The 21,901-nt window shown below is 34.2% G+C and overlaps 1 protein-coding gene across 1 annotated transcript in view; it reads left to right on the top strand.

The window, feature by feature from the left end:
- Window positions 1-21,901, top strand: part of LOC124363704 (cholecystokinin receptor type A-like) — a 289,676-nt gene that overhangs the window by 87,490 nt on the left and 180,285 nt on the right. The window contains exon 2 of the mRNA XM_046818967.1: window positions 19,646-19,999. Coding sequence (XP_046674923.1) covers window positions 19,699-19,999 — 301 coding nt within the window. The 5' untranslated portion in view covers window positions 19,646-19,698. The remainder of the gene's footprint in view (window positions 1-19,645; window positions 20,000-21,901) is intronic.

The following is a 21,901-nucleotide window of genomic DNA, read 5'->3' as shown; positions in this document are numbered from 1 at the left end:
ATAAGGAAAAACTTCCCATTTTAACGAGTTCTTGCGTACGGTTTCCCGTATGAGGTCGGCCATTTTTATGCAAAGGCTAGATTTTGAATAACAATTTTCTTCGGCGCTTGTTTTGAGCAGTTCTCCTAGGCAGTTTGCAATGTTTGGCAGTACCGCTCAGAGTTTAATGTTACACCACGCTCGAGAAAAATCAATAAGAAAGCTCGGTTTGTTGTGAAACGAAAAGTTTTCACGAATATTTTCTTCAACTTAGGCAACCAGATCGTCAGTCACAATGCTCGGACGTCCACTTTTCTCTTGATCAGAAACGTTTATTCTGCCATTTTTATAGTGAATGCGCCATTTCCTGACAGAACATTCAATCATTACGTTGTTTCCGTTCACTTTACACAGTTTCCATTAATTTCTATTGTTTTTTTCCGATGAAAAACTAATCACAGACCACACTTTATAACTGTCGGGATTTTCGTTTGCTGCACACATTTCAAATTTTTTTATTAAAAAGGACAGCGCGGTGATATTATCGTTGTCACGGCAGGCCTCTGACTGACACGAGCTCCTCACGCCTGAATGGGGGGATCAACCGAGGCGGAGAGAAAGAGTGGGGGCAGCGCCGAGCAGTACCGATAAATCCCGGAAATTCTGGACAAACCCTGTACATGCGGCTGATAGCGACCTCAGTTCGGAACGGTTCTGATTTCTATTATCTTACGAATTAATGAGTCGTTTTATATCCGAACATATCTGCAAAACATAGAAATTATATCGAATTAATTATATTAATATTGAAGTTTCTTTATAACTCCAAAGACACTTTACAAAATGTGACATGGTGCACAACGAATAAAATGTCATAATCTTTTTGTGCTATTGGAATACTGTATATTCAAATTAATAGGGCAAAAGCAACATATTATAATGTGGAGTCCTAAATTGGTAGTAAATAATTTAATAATTACGCTACAAAATCTGTAATAAGAGTTATGTAATAGCTGTAATAAACTAAGGGTATTAAAAAAAGAAACTTGCGAGTAAATATTCAACCAAAAACATATAATTATAGAAATATGACAAAATCAATGACAACTACCTGACTTAAATACCTAACATTGCACGTGACATCATTAATAAATACAAAATTTTCCTAATAATATTATATTACTGTAACTGACAAATTCAGTTTAAGATCATATAAGAGTATATTTTTGGTTTACAATTTTAAACACTTATATTTATGTAAGAAATATTACACTTATATTACAGAAATATTTATGTAATACAGATGATGAAAAATAATTTAGTCCTACTGATCTCTAATGCTACGAATATACAGATTTATGATACAATTACAATTACACAAATTTATATAATTTATTGAAGTCTGCCATTGTCACTCAGAAGGCTTAAGTCTACGTAAATCTCTAACTTTTTCTCCTCTGTGAGGCCTATCTGCGAGGATTGTTTGTTATTTTTCGTGGAAAAATAACTTCTCTGTTTGGTAATATTGGTATTGCCTGGTTGCCTTCTGTTACGCTCTTCTTCCTAAAACATAAATTCGATAAATTTGACAGAATTTTCCGTGGCATAGTTCTGAGCTGTTATTACTTGTTTTAAATTTAATTCAATTTAAATTTTACTACTAAACAATAAATAGTAGTTTAATTAAAACTGGCCATAAAGTGATTGGACTTACCTTAACTGGTATCTGCGCAGTAGTGGCCATTGCATTTAATGTAGTTAACATTTGTGTTAACTACAGAAAGGGGTTTGAAAATACAGTGATACATTTTAATAGGTTTGCCAGGTACTGAGCTAAATTAAATTCAGAGGAGTACAGAGCGAGAACGCGCGGACTGCTCATTCCACTATTCTAATACACGTGCTATCTGTAGTTGGCAGGAGGGGCCCCTCCATCCCCACTCTTTCTCTCCGCCTCGGTTGATCGCCCCATTAAAACTCAGGCGTGAGGAGCTCGTTCTGACTGAGGTGCCAAGCACAAGCACCTCAATATATACGCGATTGGCGCGCGCCTGTCAGCGTCAAGTGAAAAACGTTATACTTCCTGAAATGCCGAGGCAGTTGTAGGTCGGCATTTTGCTCCTGTAAAATTAATCTTTTCGTGCGACTGTAATAATGATTATATTTTCTTAATAAGTTGTTGCAATACTAACCTAAAGTTTTACTTTAGATATTTAATATAATCTTTGTACTTTATACATTATACTGTACATATAAAAACAAATGCAAAGTGTACACCTGCAACGCTAGTTGAAATATCATAGATCTTTGGATATATCAAGGTATTAATTGTTTAAATGTCAAGTATATATTTATCTATGATAAAGCAATTTACCAATCATCCAGTCAATAACAACTGCACTTAAATGATGCAAACGAATCAGTGAATAAAAATATTTTAAAAATTCAGTATAGGCTCTATAATACTCAAAGCTATTTATATATTATTATTTATTATATTATATTATATATTATTCTGTGGACACAGTTGTGGACTTATTCTAAAATTAGAAGCAACCACGAAAAGTGTTATTTTTAAATTTATTTAGAACAAGAAATGAGGAATCCCCTCATTGCACTCGGTCCTAAAAAGACCCTTTCCGGGTGCTTCCGAAGTAACAGGATATTCAGGATAGGCCACCTCCTGTGAAGATCCATTAGGAAGCATATAGGAAACTCTATTTCAGTCATTTTGTAAGGAGGGGAGGATATATCTGACTTTTATTGGCAAGATCTTTATCCTCTAAGAAGTTCTTCCTCTAGGTGTTCATATTGGTTGAAGACGTTTCCTTTACTTGTTCCTGTTAGCTAGAGCTTCTTCCTCTATATGCTCCTTTGGCTGGAGGCCTTTTCTCTAGGTCAGATAGAGCTCCTTCCAGCAAGTGCTTTTATTGGCAGGAGCTCTTTACTTTAAGTGCTCCTATTGCCTGGGGGTTCCTTTTGCGTTTTCATATCTCCTGTAGGTACTACTACTGGTTGGGAATCCTTCCTCTAGGTACTACTATTGTCTTGGCTCCTTCCGGTAGGTGCTCCATGGGCTAGAGCTTCTTCCTCTAGTTGCTCCTATTTGATGGAGCTCTTTCCTTTTAGTGTTCCTATAGGCCGAGCCTCGTTCCTATAGCTGCTCAATCGACTAGATCTCCTCCCTCTAGGTGCTTCTATTTGATGGAACTCTTTTCTTTAGGTACTCCTATTGTCTTAAAGCTCTTTCATTTGGTGCTATTATTGGCTGGAGCTCCTGTCTCTGTGCTCCTATTACCTGAAGCAATAAATGAGCTCCAGACAACCCAACAGTCATACTCCGCAGTAGAGTAATACTATCAACCCACCCTTCCACCCCAAATCTAGACGTTTGTTATCAGTGATGTGCTGCTCCTAGATAGATACCTGCAGGGTAGCACAAAGATAAATGACACGTAGGTGAGGGTTCAACTGGAAGATAAAACAAGCCAGAAGGAGACGCTCATAGTAGAAATAGTTAATCATAACTGAAAAGAGATTATATGGATTTTGCCGTTTTTTACAATAAAACTTAAAAAAGCATGTGGTTTGAACGTAATCTTGTATTAATGTTATATTGAATACATTTGGCCAACATCCTTTAAAAACGTACATACGTTTGTAAACGTATGTACGTTTACAAACATAATAGAAACATTTGAGGCAACATTATAAACTTAATCCTATTATGATTTGTTTGTGTTTACACAGACATATGAAACAAGTACACACATTGCTATGTTACATTAAATCTAGATAGATCTAGAATATGGCACAGAACGCTGTGTGTATGTAATAATATACTGTATCCACTTTACGGTAATGTAAGAGCTGGATTGAACTGGTATATTGATTATATCAGCCGGACTATTATGAGCAAATTTTAATCAAACAATATTACATTTCACGTTGTAATAACTGTGTTTGTACATTCATATTTAATACAGTTATTACATCGTTTAAAATATGCTTATGAATATTTCCTTGAATATAACTATGCATTTGGAGACTAATAATTATTAGAATAATATTAAAAATACCAATACTATGTGAGTGCATAAAAACCATGGTACTATAACCTTATTTAGTGATTCAGTATATTCTCAAAATAATTATATAATTAACTTTTTGGTTTTAAACATTAGAAAGTTCCTTATGTTTTACATGAAAACATGTGAAAGCACTTAAATTACAAAAATGTCGACATACTATCAGTATTAAAACAATACTTTTCCTTAGTATCCTAAACTAAAATATGTTTTAATTAATAACCTTTTACAGAAAATGATTGACAAGATGGTTTAGAAAATACACTTAGCAATGATGCCAATATACATATTTATTATTATTAATTATAAATGTGTACAACACTTTTGAAAACTACCATGACGCTGTTTTGAAGACACCCGTAACCAATGAAACGTCAGACATTGAAAAAGAAATCGATATATAATAGGGTTAACGATTATATATTACAAATATAAGGGACAGATAATTTTGGTATTATTGTTTCCAGTTACGTCAGTAAACTCAGATACTATTGCATTGATTTGAAAATAATCTATACTAGCGGACCCGGCGCGCTTCGCTGCGCATTTCAATAAGTTTCCCGCGGCTTCGCACGCAATTTCCCGTTGAAAACAGTACACTATATTCACTTATTCATTTTCTATCACATTCTAAACATTGCTGAGATAATTGATAGTCGTTCCTTCGTGAGCTTCTTGGGCGCATTATGAAGGTATGTACCACATTCCTGATACTTCTGTCAAAAAAAAACAACTAAGGTTGATTTTATAACATTCTTTATATTTGTAGCCAACGTAAGATAGTAATTATGATATCTGCATTGCTCTTCTGATCAAGCATGAGCATGGTTTATATTAAATAAATATTGCAGTTAAAGGTGAATTTTTACGTCAAATTTGAATTGTATTATCTGGATAGTAAAGTCTATGTTTAACAGTGATTGCAGAAACAGTTTAAACAAAATTTGTCGTTTCTCTTAAGCTTACTCTATGCTTTAAAACTATAAGTGTAGTAATTAAATTATATATAAATATATTTTTTGTCGCATTATATATGTTTACAAAGAACAGCTGATTAAAAATTTGAAAAGACTCTTTCACTTAATAACATATGTTTGCTGCAATGCATTTCTTACGGGTATTTCTGTAACCAGTGGGGCGGAATCCTGAATCGGAAAAGGGATAAAAAGTATCCTATAACCTTCTACAGATCAAGACGAACAAATTAAAAAAAAACATTAGGCGAATCCGTCCAGCCGTTTGTGAGTGATGCTGTTACACACGAACAGTTTCATTTTTATATTATAGATAAATAAAAATTAATTTCCGTTCGTTAGTCTCGCTAAAACTCGAGAACGGCTAAACCGATTTGGCTAATTTTGGTCTTGAAATGTTCGTGGAAGTCCAGGGAAGGTTTAAACGATGAGAAAATATAACAAAATTGCAAGGAAAATACTAAACATTATTTGATTTGATTTTCTCATACAAACTGTTCTTACCTGTCAAACGTTTGATTGATGTTCATGTATCCATAATTCAACCGAACCATAGTTCCATGTATCCATAGTTCATGTATCATTGATTCTATGTGTCCATAGTCTGTGTTGGGTGAGTTCAGAAATATACATTGAAATTCGCAGACCCGGTGTTGCCAAATTAACTACTTTATAGCTAGATCATCTATAATATATTCCTATTGATCATTAAAGTTAAAAAGAAATAATTTAAATAATACAAATTTAACTTAATTTAATTTAACAGATGTAAAAAATACAAATGACAAATACAAATGTGTCTCAGTATCATATGTTTACTTACTACTGCTTGCAATTTTGGGTAAAAAGCTGTCGCCATTATAGGTTAACATTATTAGTGCAAGGAAACATTAATATCAGATACTGCTTACAATACCGAGAAGAAAACGACCTAACATAGGTCGTCGAAGTAGATCGAATGTGCGGCGAGCTACCTCACGCGCTAATCGCACTGATGACCAGCAAGAGACTGATAATGATAACAGTCGTATTGGTATGGCACATTTGCGTTCTACAGTAAATCAGAATGAAGTGAATAGATAAAGAATGCAACGAGTTCGGGCACATCGATCACAACAGCAGCGAGCCCTGGAATAGGAAATTGACCGATTCCGCAAACGCAATACTCATGTGAACCTGGAACAAGCAGCATTCTCCTACCATCCAGAAATCAATTATAGTTTTTTTTATTTGTGAATTGTTTTCTACAACTCTTTACCTTTAATTTAACACAAATTTCATTTAAATAGGATGAGTATTAGTGGTTTTATTGATATTTTAGTTTGTGGAAGCACATGCATTTTTTACTGGAACCGTTGATTAGCAACCTTGATTGTGCTCTTGAACACACTTTATATAATACACACCTACTATTTTAGGTTATATTGTTTGTTGTTGCTGTTGGCAACACTGGTTACCTTCGGTTCAGTTAGAAAAAGAATGGGCACTCTTCTTAGGAAGTTAAAAGAAAAACAAGGAAACACCAAACTTTCAGACGGTAAAAAAATTGGCGGTCGTGGTCGTTTAACTAAAGTTATTATTGATGAGATTCAGACTTACTGTGGTCTGGCCATTCTAAGAAACACAGATAGTTTAGTAAATATGAAAAGAGCTATTTGGGCTACCTATTTTCATCTTGCAAGCACTGACCAAGAACCAGCACATGGTTTGTGCCCAAAAAACACTGACACATGGTGTAAATTTAGAAAATCTGAATCTTTGGGTACTGACTACAAACATAGTGACCACACTCACCTTCCTCCTACAGTTATGGCAGAGATAAAGCCCATTTTTAGAGATTTATCTCAAGAACATTTGTTGCGGAAGTGCCTCCATAGTGGAACACAAAATCCTTGCGAGAGCCTGAACATTATGAAGCCATTGCTACCTTCAATGATGGCAATATCACAAAGTGTAAAATCCTGAGTAAATTTGGTATTTCCCCTGGCCCAATGTGCATAAACACAATGAAGAACTTTGACTTGCCCCGGATTAAAAACGCTGAGAAAGATATGTTGGAAATCGAGAAAAAGTGCCGGAAACAGCGAGAGATTGCTAAGAAAAGACTAGAGGACACGTATGAAGAGCAGGAAGATCCAGACAATCCTTCATATGGACCAGGCATGCACTAAGGTAGGATTACTTATGTCACTGTGCTTAAATGATGTTTACTAGCGATTTTCCAAAAAAACATATTTTTTACACTTAGGAACAATTTTCTCCTAAACTACTTGAGTTATTGCATTGATTTTGGTTTTGTTTTTTTTTACACTACAATGAACAATATGAATGATGGGATATTCATTATTTATACTAGAATATATTTTTTTATTAAAAATAAATTTTAATTTTGAATGTTTTTTCAACATTTTTTGTTTTAAATTAAAAGTGTGTTATTTTAATTTAATTAAGAAACCCATCACTTAAATGTTAGGTATAAGGATAAGGATCAAAATAAAAAAACAAAATAGCTTATTACCTCTAATGGTTTTGGAGTTGTGTGTTCCTAAGTTTGTGCTTTTTAACATGGAAAGGATAGGACGAGCCGAACCCCCTGAAAGTATCAGCGGTTATTGTCAAACATTCGTCGCATCTTAACAATTTTTTAGTAAACACCTTTTTAAATACACCTTTATGTTTTTGTATTAATTATTATTGTGACATTGTTCAACAGCTGCGGTGTAGAAGGCGCTGTATTCATTGAATTTTGAACAGTTCTCAGATGCCATAGCATGGCCTATACTATGATGATGATGCCTTAATAAAATTACCGGTTCTGCAATACATAATTAGGGTTTAAATTAATATTGTTTATGTTAAGAGGTAAGTGAATCGAAGTTCACCGGGTTAGCTAGTAATTGATATAAATTTTGATGCTTTTTGAAATATAATTTAAAAGAAATGATTACGCATAAAACTTTTCAATTAAACAAACATTTAAATAAGTATTAAATATGGTACATAGAAGTGTTATTAGAAAATTGGCTGACAAACTCAGTAACTATAACTTTTAAAACTAGTTATTGGACTTTAATGACTGGGAATAAAGTTCAGCGTGCCAATTATAGTTTTCAAGTAGACTTGTTTGACTAGTTTCATTCTCAACCATTGATTAGTGTGATAACAAAGAGATAATACCATACTCTTAACTTATTATTACGAATTATTGAATAATAAAATAAACGAAATCTATAAAAAGCTGAATATCACAACAATGTAATTCTATTTGACACTATCTTTTGAGTTGCTAGGTATACACGTATTTATACACGAAAATGGTATGATAGCAAAATAATCAAAATCAAAAGTGGCGATATACAATTAAAAGGAGAAAACTGAATTTCAATTAGTTGCTGTAAAATGTAAAATAAAAATGAGGTTTTCTTTTTTGTGTAAATATGCACTTCTTTATGACTTTACTGAGATCTCTTATAACAGTTATACATTTTCTCAGTGTAATCGTGACTAATTATTATTCAGTTTGGGCGGACGGAAACAAATGAACTTATCAAGTAGTTTCTATTGTGCTGCTTCGACGAAATATATACTTAGTATTTGTAATTTAACTTTTATATGATAATATCTTATAACATCGATGTTTACTTTCGCAATATCGATATAAAGACTTAAAATCGATATCTATAATTTATAATTTAGCCGGCCTCTTATGTAAGTGCAGGTGGTAGAAATTAATATAGTAATACTAATTCCATTAAAAATGTAGAAATGTAGTCAATATAGAAAAAGCTTTTAACAATTTCTCTGGTTTTTTTTAATATTTAACCGCACAAAGTGGAAATATCAAGGCAGAGTAGTAATGACGACACTCCTTAAAATTAGTCCAAATAAATGTAGTAGTAGTTTATCTAGTAGACGAACTTTCCATACACCAATATTATCAAAGCTCAACTTCGATCCAGGTTGCATGTTTCTGAACGAAAGTAAACAACCCCGATGTGCAAAGAATGTTTGTACGGTAAGATAGAGAAGAATGTGATACATTTCACCTGTCAGGACGAAACAGCTCAAAGGAAAATAAACTCTCATTCCGGCTACACTCGACATGCTCGGTTCTGTGCTGCGAATATTTCAACGTGACATCTTACGTGAAGCTTCATAAGGTGTTACGTAATTGAGAGAGAACCTATCTTGTCACACTTCTATGCGTTATTTATGACATTACTAATTCCTTTGATTGTATTAGTTACACAAGAGATAACTCATCCAGCGCTATAAAGCGAGGGACGGAAAGTGAGCGATCAGACTGCCATCTGTGGAGTGAAAGGTCAAGTAGCGTGAGGAGTTACCTAGCGCAGCCACTCGTCGGAACTCAGTACTAACTAACATAACCCCTGGACCCTGAGCACACCACGTCCTGATGTGACTGGTCATTTATTCGAATTAAAGTTGATTACGAATTAGTCTAATGGTTACCATATAGAACATAATACAAAGTTTCGTTGTGAGCTGCTGTCAGGATTGAACGCTCTGGTAAGCATGAAATCAAAACGAGTTGGAAGCTACATTCCCGCCTTACACTACATTTCGAGAATTTACATAACCTCTTGTGATACCACGCTTCATCTGTAAAAATCGTTAGGTCAAGGATGTCTTCGGATATTTGGTAAAGGAAACGTTGAAACCAATGACGATAAATTGTCTCTTGTCATTACTCGAAGTTCATTAATCTCTTGAACACACCTTACTTTGTATGGGAATAGGTAAGTTCTTGTCTGTCAGGTTCATGCGCGGTAGCATATCCGATATCATACTGTTGTGCAGACTTAACCGTTGATTTTTATGGACTTTGTGCTGAAATATCCAGAAAATATCCAGCAATTTTTGTTCGTCCGGCTTAGAGCCTAACACTACGTGCAGCGGCCTCAACCGAGCCAGTTGCCTGAAACTTTTTAACCAGTGCTCGTATTACGTTACGGTGAGGAATAATTGAATCTAGAATCGTTATTGAAAATTTACGCTTCACTAAATCACTGTATTTGTCATCTTCACGAAAATACGTTCGCCTACTGAAAGAACCATCGTCTCCTACAAAAAAAAGAGCAACAGAACTACAAAAAAATGAAACACGTCAACATTAACTCAACGATTGACAAGTTATGCTGCATTCGGCGACAGCACAGAGCTACCATCTTAGCGGTGAAATTATTCCCTGTCATGTCACTTGGTACACAGCGACTTCCGAACGCAAAGTATAAGTGGGTTAATTAAGGTTTTATTGTTGAAAATAAGTTACTTACATTGCATATACAAAAAAATATAAAATTTACTACATAATTTTTCTTGAAATCAAGTAAGAAGTCGAGCGTTAGTTAAGCTAGTTTTGCTCAAGTCGGATTGGAAGGGTATCAAAAGGGTAAAAAATACGAGACGATATTTTTTCACATTTGTAGCTGACGCCGGTTTTAGCTAAACACACAATTTTAGTGTGTTTCGATCAATTTAATTAAAAAAAAATTATAATTTCATATCCTTAATACTTCTGGCGCCATTTCGTTTACGAAAAGTAACACAGCCGCTAACTGGTATCTTTCCTAGAGAAAATTCCTCAATTTATTTCAAGGAACCAGGTTATATGCTTATTTCCTTACAAAATGCAAAGTGGCCCTACTGGCGTATGACTGCAATGATTAGAGAGCTGGAGTAGCGTTGGTACTTAATTGCTTTTCTCAGTCATTAATTATTCTCACCCAGAAAGATCCAAGAAGGTAAGTGATTTTAAAAGCGATGCGTTGTTTAATTTAAAACTTGTTTTATTAACTTCGAAACAAAACAAAAGCTTAGTAAAGCTACCAACAACAACAACGACTGAAATTAATTTGATAAATTACTGAGATAATCCAATCCCACAATGTGTCGACATGTCACTCGGCTTTAGTCTAACCGGTCTTAGTTACTACTCTTACGCATTGGATTGAGAACGTTAGCTTTTCAAAAACTACATGAGTTTTTCAAAAGAATACCTATAGTTCTAACTGTATAATCTATTTTACAACTTAAATCGCATATTACATTTAGTTTTCTTTTCTTTATTTAGGTCGAGAAGCCGAGTTTAAGTAGGCTATCATCTAAATTTACTTGACGAATTAATGCTAACTTAACTAAATACTTAAAATGTTTAAACTTGGCTGTGAAGAGAAATTTTTCAACCAACAGGTGTCAAACTGAAACTGCCAATAATACATATCTGCCTCTACTGGTGAGTTGTAGGGGCAAAAGGTTCGAGCAATCAAATGCCAATATGACCAACAGCGTTCAATAGAGCTTCTGTACATTGTGTAATGTCATATACCGTATGTAAAGGTGGTAAGCTTTTTGGCATTTTTACGCTATTGTTTTTTAAATTGAAGTGGCTTTCTTTCTTCATTATTTCATTTAAATAGTGTGGCGTTGTTTGAAGTTACTTTTGCTCTGTCAAATTCAAACATACGGTAGAATGTTTGAAATTCAACACAATTTTCTCTCCCGAAAATAAAGAAGGTATCCATGTAGTCAACTTAATACATGTTTAAGCTCTGTCATAATCTAGTGTTAATAAGTTTGCATAGTTCAACAACTAAGTACAACAATTACTGGCAAACTAACAAGCGAATGAGAAGCATTCAACAGCACTATTTTATTAAACGTTTGCTTCTGACAGCATAAATCGATGCTGCCATGCGATATGAGATGCTACCTTAATTATACATTATGTTTACATTGTTCAATATTAGGTTTCCAACGTTGTATAAAAACCATACTCAAGAAATTAAAATCGCGAAAGATAAGTATTTTTCTTTAAGACTAAATGCAATTAATTACGTTGTCTCTATATTTAAACCTGGAATTGTTAGTATAATATGAAAAGACTTTACTTTAGATTATAATACAAAACATACTAACTTCTCTTTACGATTAAACACATAATGAAATAGAAGTCAGATACTTATTAGTTATTATTGGTTGAGCGTTAGCGTAGCCAATCACTCAGGGAGCTTGTTAAATTTAATTTTTTCTCTCTGTCTGTCTGTCTTTCCGCAGGATATCTCGAATCATACTGAGTTTTTCATGAAGCTTATTTGCATCCAAACAAGAGGTTCGATGATGATGCATGTCACTCCAAAGTGTTTGGCTGAGCGTTAGTGAACATTTTTACATTGATTTTTTGGGTAACGAAGCAACGGGAACATTGCAAAATATATAAATTTGTTAAAAAACTAAGTATAATCATTTTCTATTAGTTTATTAAAGAAAACTCACAGTTATCCAATAATATCTATATTTATCACGAGGCCTTTCAACATCGAAGATGCCATCATCAGGTGTGAATCAGTAAATTTAAAACAAATATCAGCTGAGTCAAACTTAATACAAAATTTATATGGTTAAAAGTAAAATAAAATAAATATTAGTATATGTATAAGTTTTGGTCAAAAAAAGAATTTAGTTATATTTTAAAAGAATGGTGAATTTTTGAATCGGTCCAAAATCATTGTTTAATATTTTATCTTTATGTTTGGTTATGTATAATGTTTCATATGCGTCGAGTTCTTCTTGTTTATGGACTTGTTTAAATAATGTAAATTTTTTTAATTTGTGGTTTCTTTCAAATGCATGTTTGGCAATAGCTGATTTTTCGTGTTCCTTAAATATGTTTTTAATGGTTCTTTTTGTCTGGCCAATATAAATCTTATCACAATCTTCACAGTTAATTCTGTAAATACCACTTTTATTTTCATCTAAAATTTTATCTTTTGGATTTCCAGTTAGGTTATTTATTTTATTTGGTGTTTTCTTTAATAAACTAATAGAAAATTGATATTTCCAATAAGAAGAGCTCCTCCTCCTTCATTGAAGTATAATCATATTTACTTTTAAAATAATTTTCATTATTTCATGAAGTAATCTCTATCGTGAACTAATCCAAAGAAAGCCATTTGATTGAGTTTGTTAACGAACTTCCATAAAGTATACTAGAGCTAAACTCAACATTTGTATTGAATGAACATTTCCCGCCAAAGCTGCATTATGTGTAGCGAACTCGGTTGCTACACCGTGCTTAGTTCATGTCAGAAACATCGTAGTGCACTCAACTGTGCACCTGATAATGAGATTACCACTTTACCTATTTATCGGTGTTCCTGATTTCAAATTTTCGTTTTGAGCTTCTTAGTCGCTGATACTCTTTGCATCTCTTCAGACGAACGTGACACCAAGAAGTCAAGTCTGTGACAGCGTCAGATTCCAGACGCTGCACTAAAAAGAAGCTAAACTTAACATTCACATTAAGTCAACTCTTCCCACCATAGCTACGTTATGTGTAAGAAACTAAATATAATAATATTTCATTTTAACATGTGACATGGTAAGGTAACACATGTAGCCTAACCCTCAGAGTGCTGAATACAAATTCCTATATTTTCCCCTAGCGTGCTAATAACGTAAAAAATAAATTTTTAATTTCTTTAATGTTCTATTTGATTTAATACTTCTAAAGTTAGTATAGGAAGAAAAAACATTAAAACGGAATATTTTAAAGACTTTTGTATTTTTTACAGATTAAAATATATACAAAAACTAAACATGGAATTTGCAAATTTCAAAATATTTTTTTGAATGAAACACTTCCAAGCATCAAGTGTTTTAAATTGAAGTCACAATTCTTGAAATAACATAACTGTAAACATGTTCAGAAATAACGTAAAACACGGAACTCAACACAGGAACAAGCTTACGCGCAGGTCTCGTGAACAGCACTGTCGCTCTCACCACGCGGGAAATCCCGTAAGACATGCCTGTCTGCAGGTCAGAATGGCGTTCGGTTGCTATGACAACCAGTTTCGGATCGGTAACGGGTAGCCGAGAACAATGAATCGAGCGCAGTCGTTTTCTTAGCTCTGGACAACAATCTACCTCATGCTATCGGCAGTTTACGAACTATATTTTACGAAAAAAAATAAAAACTTCGTTTGAGAGATTACCGTAATACGCGTGATGCGTCATTTTCACCGCGCGAGATTTCCCGTAATACGCGTGATAAGGGTTAATATAAGAAATATACTTGCAATATAAGAACAGTATTGCATAACGCGCAAGTAGGCTTATCTATTATATAAAAATGAAACTGTTCGTGTGTAACAGCATCACTCACAAACGGCTGGACGGATTCGGCTAATTTTTTTTTAAATTTGTTCGTCTTGATCTGTAGAAGGTTATAGGATACTTTTTATCCCTTTCCCGATTCAGGATTCCGCCCCACTGGTTACAGAAATACCCGTAAGAAATGCATTGCAGCAAACATATGTTATTAAGTGAAAGAGTCTTTTCAAATTTTTAATCAGCTGTTCTTTGTAAACATATATAATGCGACAAAAAATATATTTATATATAATTTAATTACTACACTTATAGTTTTAAAGCATAGAGTAAGCTTAAGAGAAACGACAAATTTTGTTTAAACTGTTTCTGCAATCACTGTTAAACATAGACTTTACTATCCAGATAATACAATTCAAATTTGACGTAAAAATTCACCTTTAACTGCAATATTTATTTAATATAAACCATGCTCATGCTTGATCAGAAGAGCAATGCAGATATCATAATTACTATCTTACGTTGGCTACAAATATAAAGAATGTTATAAAATCAACCTTAGTTGTTTTTTTTTTGACAGAAGTATCAGGAATGTGGTACATACCTCCATAATGCGCCCAAGAAGCTCACGAAGGAACGACTATCAATTATCTCAGCAATGTTTAGAATGTGATAGAAAATGAATAAGTGAATATAGTGTACTGTTTTCAACGGGAAATTGCGTGCGAAGCCGCGGGAAACTTATTGAAATGCGCAGCGAAGCGCGCCGGGTCCGCTAGTAAATCTATATATATAAAAATGAAACTGTTCGTGTGTAACAGCATCACTCACAAACGGCTGGACGGATTCGGCTAATTTTTTTTTTAATTTGTTCGTCTTGATCTGTAGAAGGTTATAGGATACTTTTTATCCCTTTCCCGATTCAGGATTCCGCCCCACTGGTTACAGAAATACCCGTAAGAAATGCATTGCAGCAAACATATGTTATTAAGTGAAAGAGTCTTTTCAAATTTTTAATCAGCTGTTCTTTGTAAACATATATAATGCGACAAAAAATTGTTGTTATTTTTGACAGTAACTAAGTAAACATAAATATTTTTGACGTTTCTATGTAAACAAACATTTTTTTACATTTACAACGTGTCACAAATGTCAAATTTTTGATAAACGTGATTTGATGTCTTTTTTACAATTTCCAAGAACAGTGTTATTTTCCATCAGTAAAAGGTTTAAAAAAATAGGCAAGTATTTTTGTTAACGTAATTTTTGTTGCTTGCTCAAGAGTCGGAAACCCGAAGAACCTTTATATTTATGCTCCAAATAATACAACTAATAACGTTGTTTACCAAAACGCATTAAAATAAACAAAAAACTTTTATAATAGATTTTATGATATGCTACGATGTATTAGTAGAGCAATAAATTAATTGGAAAAACGTATAATAAAATTAGTATTTCTTTTCGATGCTTGATTGATGTAGCCCTCTCTACTGCCACGCGAGCGGAGCCGCGGGTTTAGGCTAGTCTATTATATAAAAATGAAACTGTTCGTGTGTAACAGCATCACTCACAAACGGCTGGACGGATTCGGCTAATTTTTTTTTTAATTTGTTCGTCTTGATCTGTAGAAGGTTATAGGATACTTTTTATCCCTTTCCCGATTCAGGATTCCGCCCCACTGGTTACAGAAATACCCGTAAGAAATGCATTGCAGCAAACATATGTTATTAAGTGAAAGAGTCTTTTCAAATTTTTAATCAGCTGTTCTTTGTAAACATATATAATGCGACAAAAAATATATTTATATATAATTTAATTACTACACTTATAGTTTTAAAGCATAGAGTAAGCTTAAGAGAAACGACAAATTTTGTTTAAACTGTTTCTGCAATCACTGTTAAACATAGACTTTACTATCCAGATAATACAATTCAAATTTGACGTAAAAATTCACCTTTAACTGCAATATTTATTTAATATAAACCATGCTCATGCTTGATCAGAAGAGCAATGCAGATATCATAATTACTATCTTACGTTGGCTACAAATATAAAGAATGTTATAAAATCAACCTTAGTTGTTTTTTTTGACAGAAGTATCAGGAATGTGGTACATACCTTCATAATGCGCCCAAGAAGCTCACGAAGGAACGACTATCAATTATCTCAGCAATGTTTAGAATGTGATAGAAAATGAATAAGTGAATATAGTGTACTGTTTTCAACGGGAAATTGCGTGCGAAGCCGCGGGAAACTTATTGAAATGCGCAGCGAAGCGCGCCGGGTCCGCTAGTATTTATAATAAGCTTAAAACTTTTATTTACAAAATGTACCAAACCGCCACATCACTACGAATATTACATTAAAACTTGTTTGAAAGTTAATTAACATAAAGTTATTGCATTGGCGATAGGAATTGTAAATTAATGTTAATATACAATTGTAAATTTACAATACAGCTTCTCTTCTCTCTTTAAAACACAAGACAAACAAAAGTAGTTATTAAATAAGTGTCATCTAAATAAACATTCCATAGAATAATATTCTATTGTGAATTAACTCAAATAGAAACTTTTAATTGAGTTAGTTAATTAACTCCTTCGCTATTTATTTTCAGAAATCATGCTAGGGGTACGTTAGAGTAAATTGAAAACCAGTTACCATCATCTTATATTTATCACTTCATATTATATTGTAAGCCTAACATAATATATATATATATATATATATATATATATATATATATATATATATATATATATATATACATATATTATGTTAGGCTTACAATAGTGAGAGAAATATCATTGCAAGCCTACACTTTTAGATTCTTTACTTATTAGTAATGTAAAAAGATCTCAATAAATTATTTTAATACTATTATATTAAATAAGCGCGTAAAACAATAATATAGTGTATAACGATAAAGATTTATCATAAGGTGTTGTAAAGGATCCAAGGATTCTATAGGGTGGAGCGTGGTAATTTGCTTTTTTGCACTAAAGGCTGTGGCGGCACTGTTGGTCGAAGAGAGGGGAGAGTGAGCGTGGCTTATAGTGGCTGACGGGAGATTTGTATTCCTCCACGTTCCAGTTGGCATCATGCAGTGGACACGAGAGGAGAGGTCGTTTTGTGTTGAAGCGTATTTTTCAAAAGCCCACTCAATCATTGCAGTGCAGCGTGCTTTTCGTTTATGATTCGCTGTTCCCCCACGCGGACGTGTTCCTGGTCGGCAATCAATTGTAAATTCGGTAACTTCATTCAGAACAGCAGGGAATGTGTCATATGTATTAAGGGGACCTCAGAGAATGATTACAACACCGGAAAACATCTATAGAGTTAGAGCAGCAGTACTGCAATCTTCAAAAGCTCTGCTCGGAAGAAATCACTTGCTCTTGGCATTCAAAGACGTTCTCTCCACCGGATTCTTCATGATGAACTGAGATTTCACCCGTATAAAATGTGTGTGGTCCATCAATTGTCAGCACGGGACTATTTGACACGGCGTACTTCTTGTGGAGACATGCTTGCAACTTTACCGCGTGACGCAATTGTGTTCTTTTCTGATGAGGCAAATTTTCACCTCAGTGGGTGTGTCAACAAGCAAAACATGCGCTACTGGAGTGAAACAAACCCCAGAGAAGTCCACCAGAGACCTCTGCATTTGGACCGCGTCACTGTGTGGTGCGCCATATCACGAGTAGGCATCATTGGCCGTTACTTTTTTCAGGATAACCGTCGTGCCATAACTGTGAACTCCGAACGGTACTTGACTATGATACAGGATTTTTTTTCAGCCGGCTCTTGAGACAATGCAATTAGAGGATACATGGTTCCAACAGGATGGTGCCACTGCACACACAGCGAGGGTTACCATGAATTGTTTGAGGCAAATGTTTCCTGGACGGCTTATCTCTTTGAGGGGTGATGTGAACTGGCCGGCACGCTCACCAGACTTAGCCCCATGCGATTTTTTCCTTTGGGGTTACCTGAAGTCGAAGGTGTATATCAACCGTCCCATCACCTTGGAAGACCTAAGGAACAATATTGAGGCTGAAATTGGCAGAATACCAGTCGAAATGCTTGTTAGAGTTAATGAAAACTTCAGAAAACGTATGCAGCAGTGTGTTGATGCCGAAGGTCGACATTTGCCAGATACATTAATTAAAACCATGTAATTTAAAAATTCCCTTACTGTTTAATATAATGAAAATAAAAAATAATTTTTCTAAGGTTTATAATTTTTTTATTTCATTTCCAAATCAGCAAATTTCCGTGCTCCACCCTGTATAAAAGGATCTTCGGTAATCATTTGTAATTAAAATTAAAGGAAACAATAAAAATATAAAACAATCAGACTTGTCAAAGGAATTTTAAAATATTTAACAAAAATAGTGAGAAGATTAGTTTGCTGAACCTAGGGTTAAAACTAGTGACTGTAACATCATAACAACACATGTAGTATAATGAAATGAGTAACAACTCAAACAAAAGTAGTTAGTAAATAAGTGTCACCAATTGAACAATTTCACTAACAAGTCTCTATTGTGAACACTAACCTAAAAGAAAAACCTTTTCATTGAGTGTTTCACGAATTTCTTCTCCGTTTATTTACAGTAATAATTCTATGGGTCGTTGAAGTAATTTGAAAACTATTATAGCTTTGAAAGTAATCTTTTATACTCATGCGAAATTTAAACAATAAACATCAGAGCTAAGGGTATTAAACAACAGAAATAACAACAAGTATTACAATGAGCTGTTGTAAAGGAACCAACAATTTTAAAATTTCTCTTCGTCGCTCATTTATAATTAAAATTAAAGTGTAATTATAAAAATATTTCAGACTTGTCAACGAATACTTAAAATTGTTGAACGAAAATAGTGAGAATATTCGGATGCAAAACCTGGGTACAAAACAGCGGCATCTTTTCGAGTTCTGCACTTCCACTTGGCGGGCAAGAAGAGTGTAGCTAATGATATATTCCATATATTGAAAACTGGACAAAACTGCCATACAAACCCAAACCGCAAATCAACATTTGATTGTCCGTGACCGGTCCTATAGCCTCCTGTTGAGGCTGAAACGTCTTAATCTAATACGTCTTCCTCTTCACTGCTTCATCCTTCTGTTTGCCGAAAAATACGTGTATTGACACCTATTAAATCTTTTTTATCCCTGAAGATAGAACATTCTTTAACAAAATTACATCAGTTGTCATTTAGATGATCTTAAAAGTTCGCAAACTCCCCTACAATGCGGTACTGCAAATGCATCAGCGTACTACATTGCAATATACATGGCCTAACGAGTATCGGAAAAAAAGTGAAGAGGGCAACGAAATTGGTTGCTTTCATTATATTATTTACGATACATCGGTTAAAGGAGGATGATTCTGTCCTATTAAATTAAGTTGATAGCTACTATCTGGCATCTCACTTGCCTTGTAAACTCTCTTATCTTCGTTACAGGTTCTCCGAAGGACTTGGACACTCAAGGATGGTTCTGTTCTGAACCCATCGCGATGATGTCGACCAGCCTGAACTCTACATATCAGCCCAGCGTCCTCTGGTGGGAGGTGGGCAAGCTGCAGATCCTCCTCTACTCCACCATCTTCCTGTTGGCCGTGGTCGGCAACTGTTTGGTTATCCTCACTCTTATCTTCAACCAGACCATGCGGACCATCACGAACGTGTTCCTGCTGAACCTCGCCGTCTCTGACCTTCTGCTCGGTGTCCTCTGCATGCCCTTCACCCTCGTCGGTACCATCCTCCGGGACTTCGTCTTCGGCGACTTCATGTGCAAGCTTATTCCCTTCCTGCAAGGTTAGTTCATCAAGCAATTCTTTCAAGTATGCTCTCATTTTTAGATTATTCTTCAATATTAAAAGCAAGATAAAGTTCACATCACGGAGCTATGTTGGGAGGGGCTGCTTGGATGTGAACGTTGAGTTAGCTGCAGTTTACCTTCCTCTTACGTGCAGCATCTGAAATATGATGCTGTTGCAGACTTGACTCCTGAAATTTGGAGTCATTTCCTTCTGAAGGGATCCAAAAACAGATAGCGACGAAGAACGAAGGAGCTCAAAACGAATCTCCTGATGAGACAATGTACGCCCGAAGAGGTTAGTATTAGATTTCAGGAGTCAAGTCAACAACAGCATCAGATTTCAGATGCTGCAAATAAGAAGAAGGTGAACTGGAGCTAAACTCAACATTCGCAAAAAAGTAATAATAATAATACATTAATATCGGGTTTGTTCAAAATTAGACAAGAAAACAGATGTAAAAGACATAACTTCAAGAATAATACAGCACTTGCTAGATAGTATGAAGTATGATAGTAAAAGGGTTCTCTTTTCTATGCTCTATGGAGGCACATTGTCAAAAGGAGGGGTAAAAAAGACAGACATAACATTATTTTCTTTAATAAACTAGCGTAAGGTATTGAATACCACATATTCCGGTTTGTTAGGTAACAACACTATTGCTAGATTTTCAGAATTCAGAACTGTTTGAACTTAATTATTTTTACGTTGTTGTGTTTTAAAATTCAATTATAATTAGTAATTTAACAAATGATTGAATCAGTTTAGTTAATTTGGCGTCCTTATAACTGTGATGATTTAGATTTGTTATAAATGATAGCATAAAATTTTATATTATAAGAAAATATCTTGAAGAGTAACTTTTACTATTGATGGATGGTCTTCGCTCTCAATAAAATCAAAACTTTATCCTAATTTAAATTATTGTTATGACAGAAATCGTTTAGCGGTTTTCCAAATACGAGGTCATCAGTAATCTCAAATCTAACTTGCTTGGTGTCCATAAGCTGGGAATGTGCAACAAATCAAGTGGAAATAATGGTTAACTCCATTCATATTTGCATTAGTTTTGAGACGCCAAATTCTGATGGATTTTAAGAAGATTATTTATTCTAAACCACACAAAATCAGTGCGATGACTTTTAAGGTAGTGTTATCATACTGACTGCAGATGATGGTTTTCAGAACATACGAATAAAATAAAATGGTGGATATTTGTTTACGTATACAGTTGATGATGTTTGTTTATTGCAACAGATGTTAGTAGATATAAGTAATTTTCCATAGACGTAGAATTGGCAATAGTGTTTGGTGCGGGGTGTGGAGGGGGGATTCAAAAGCACCATCCCCCATTTTCGTGCTGGTTGTTCCAGTTATATTTTCTTGCTTCATATGAACATCTTGCTTGTTTTAGATCATAAAAAGCCTGCTTAAACATTCCTGCATCATAATCAATATTTTTATATTTTAATAAATAATTTTTCAAAAGGATTGTATAATTATGCATCTTGGAAGTTTTCAAATGTGAAGGAAACAGGATTTTCCAGACATTTGCCATCGTTCACTGATACAAAAAAATCAGTAGTACTACGTTTCGAGATCTGCAATCTGATCTCTTCTTCCGATAAATAACTAACCTAACACATAATTACAAATCTGGAATAATTTTTTTATTTTAAGTTCGTTTGTAAAATCCTGATTCCTTCACAATCCTTCCGTCGTCAAAAACAAATTTTCAAACGTCTTAATTATTTATTGCGTTTCTATCCATTTTTACAATTTATGCTCTTTTTGGTATATTAGAGTAAATTATATGAACGAAGAAAGAGAAAGCATTTACTCGACCGGTGAATTGTACACAAAAATGAGTTGTCTAAGAAAATCTTCACGTGGGGTTTAC

Source organism: Homalodisca vitripennis, chromosome 5 (genome assembly GCF_021130785.1).
Source record: "Homalodisca vitripennis isolate AUS2020 chromosome 5, UT_GWSS_2.1, whole genome shotgun sequence".
Taxonomy (NCBI): domain Eukaryota; kingdom Metazoa; phylum Arthropoda; class Insecta; order Hemiptera; family Cicadellidae; genus Homalodisca; species Homalodisca vitripennis.
The sequence above is the reverse complement of the archived record's forward strand: the minus strand, read 5'-3'. Positions and strand labels throughout refer to the sequence as shown.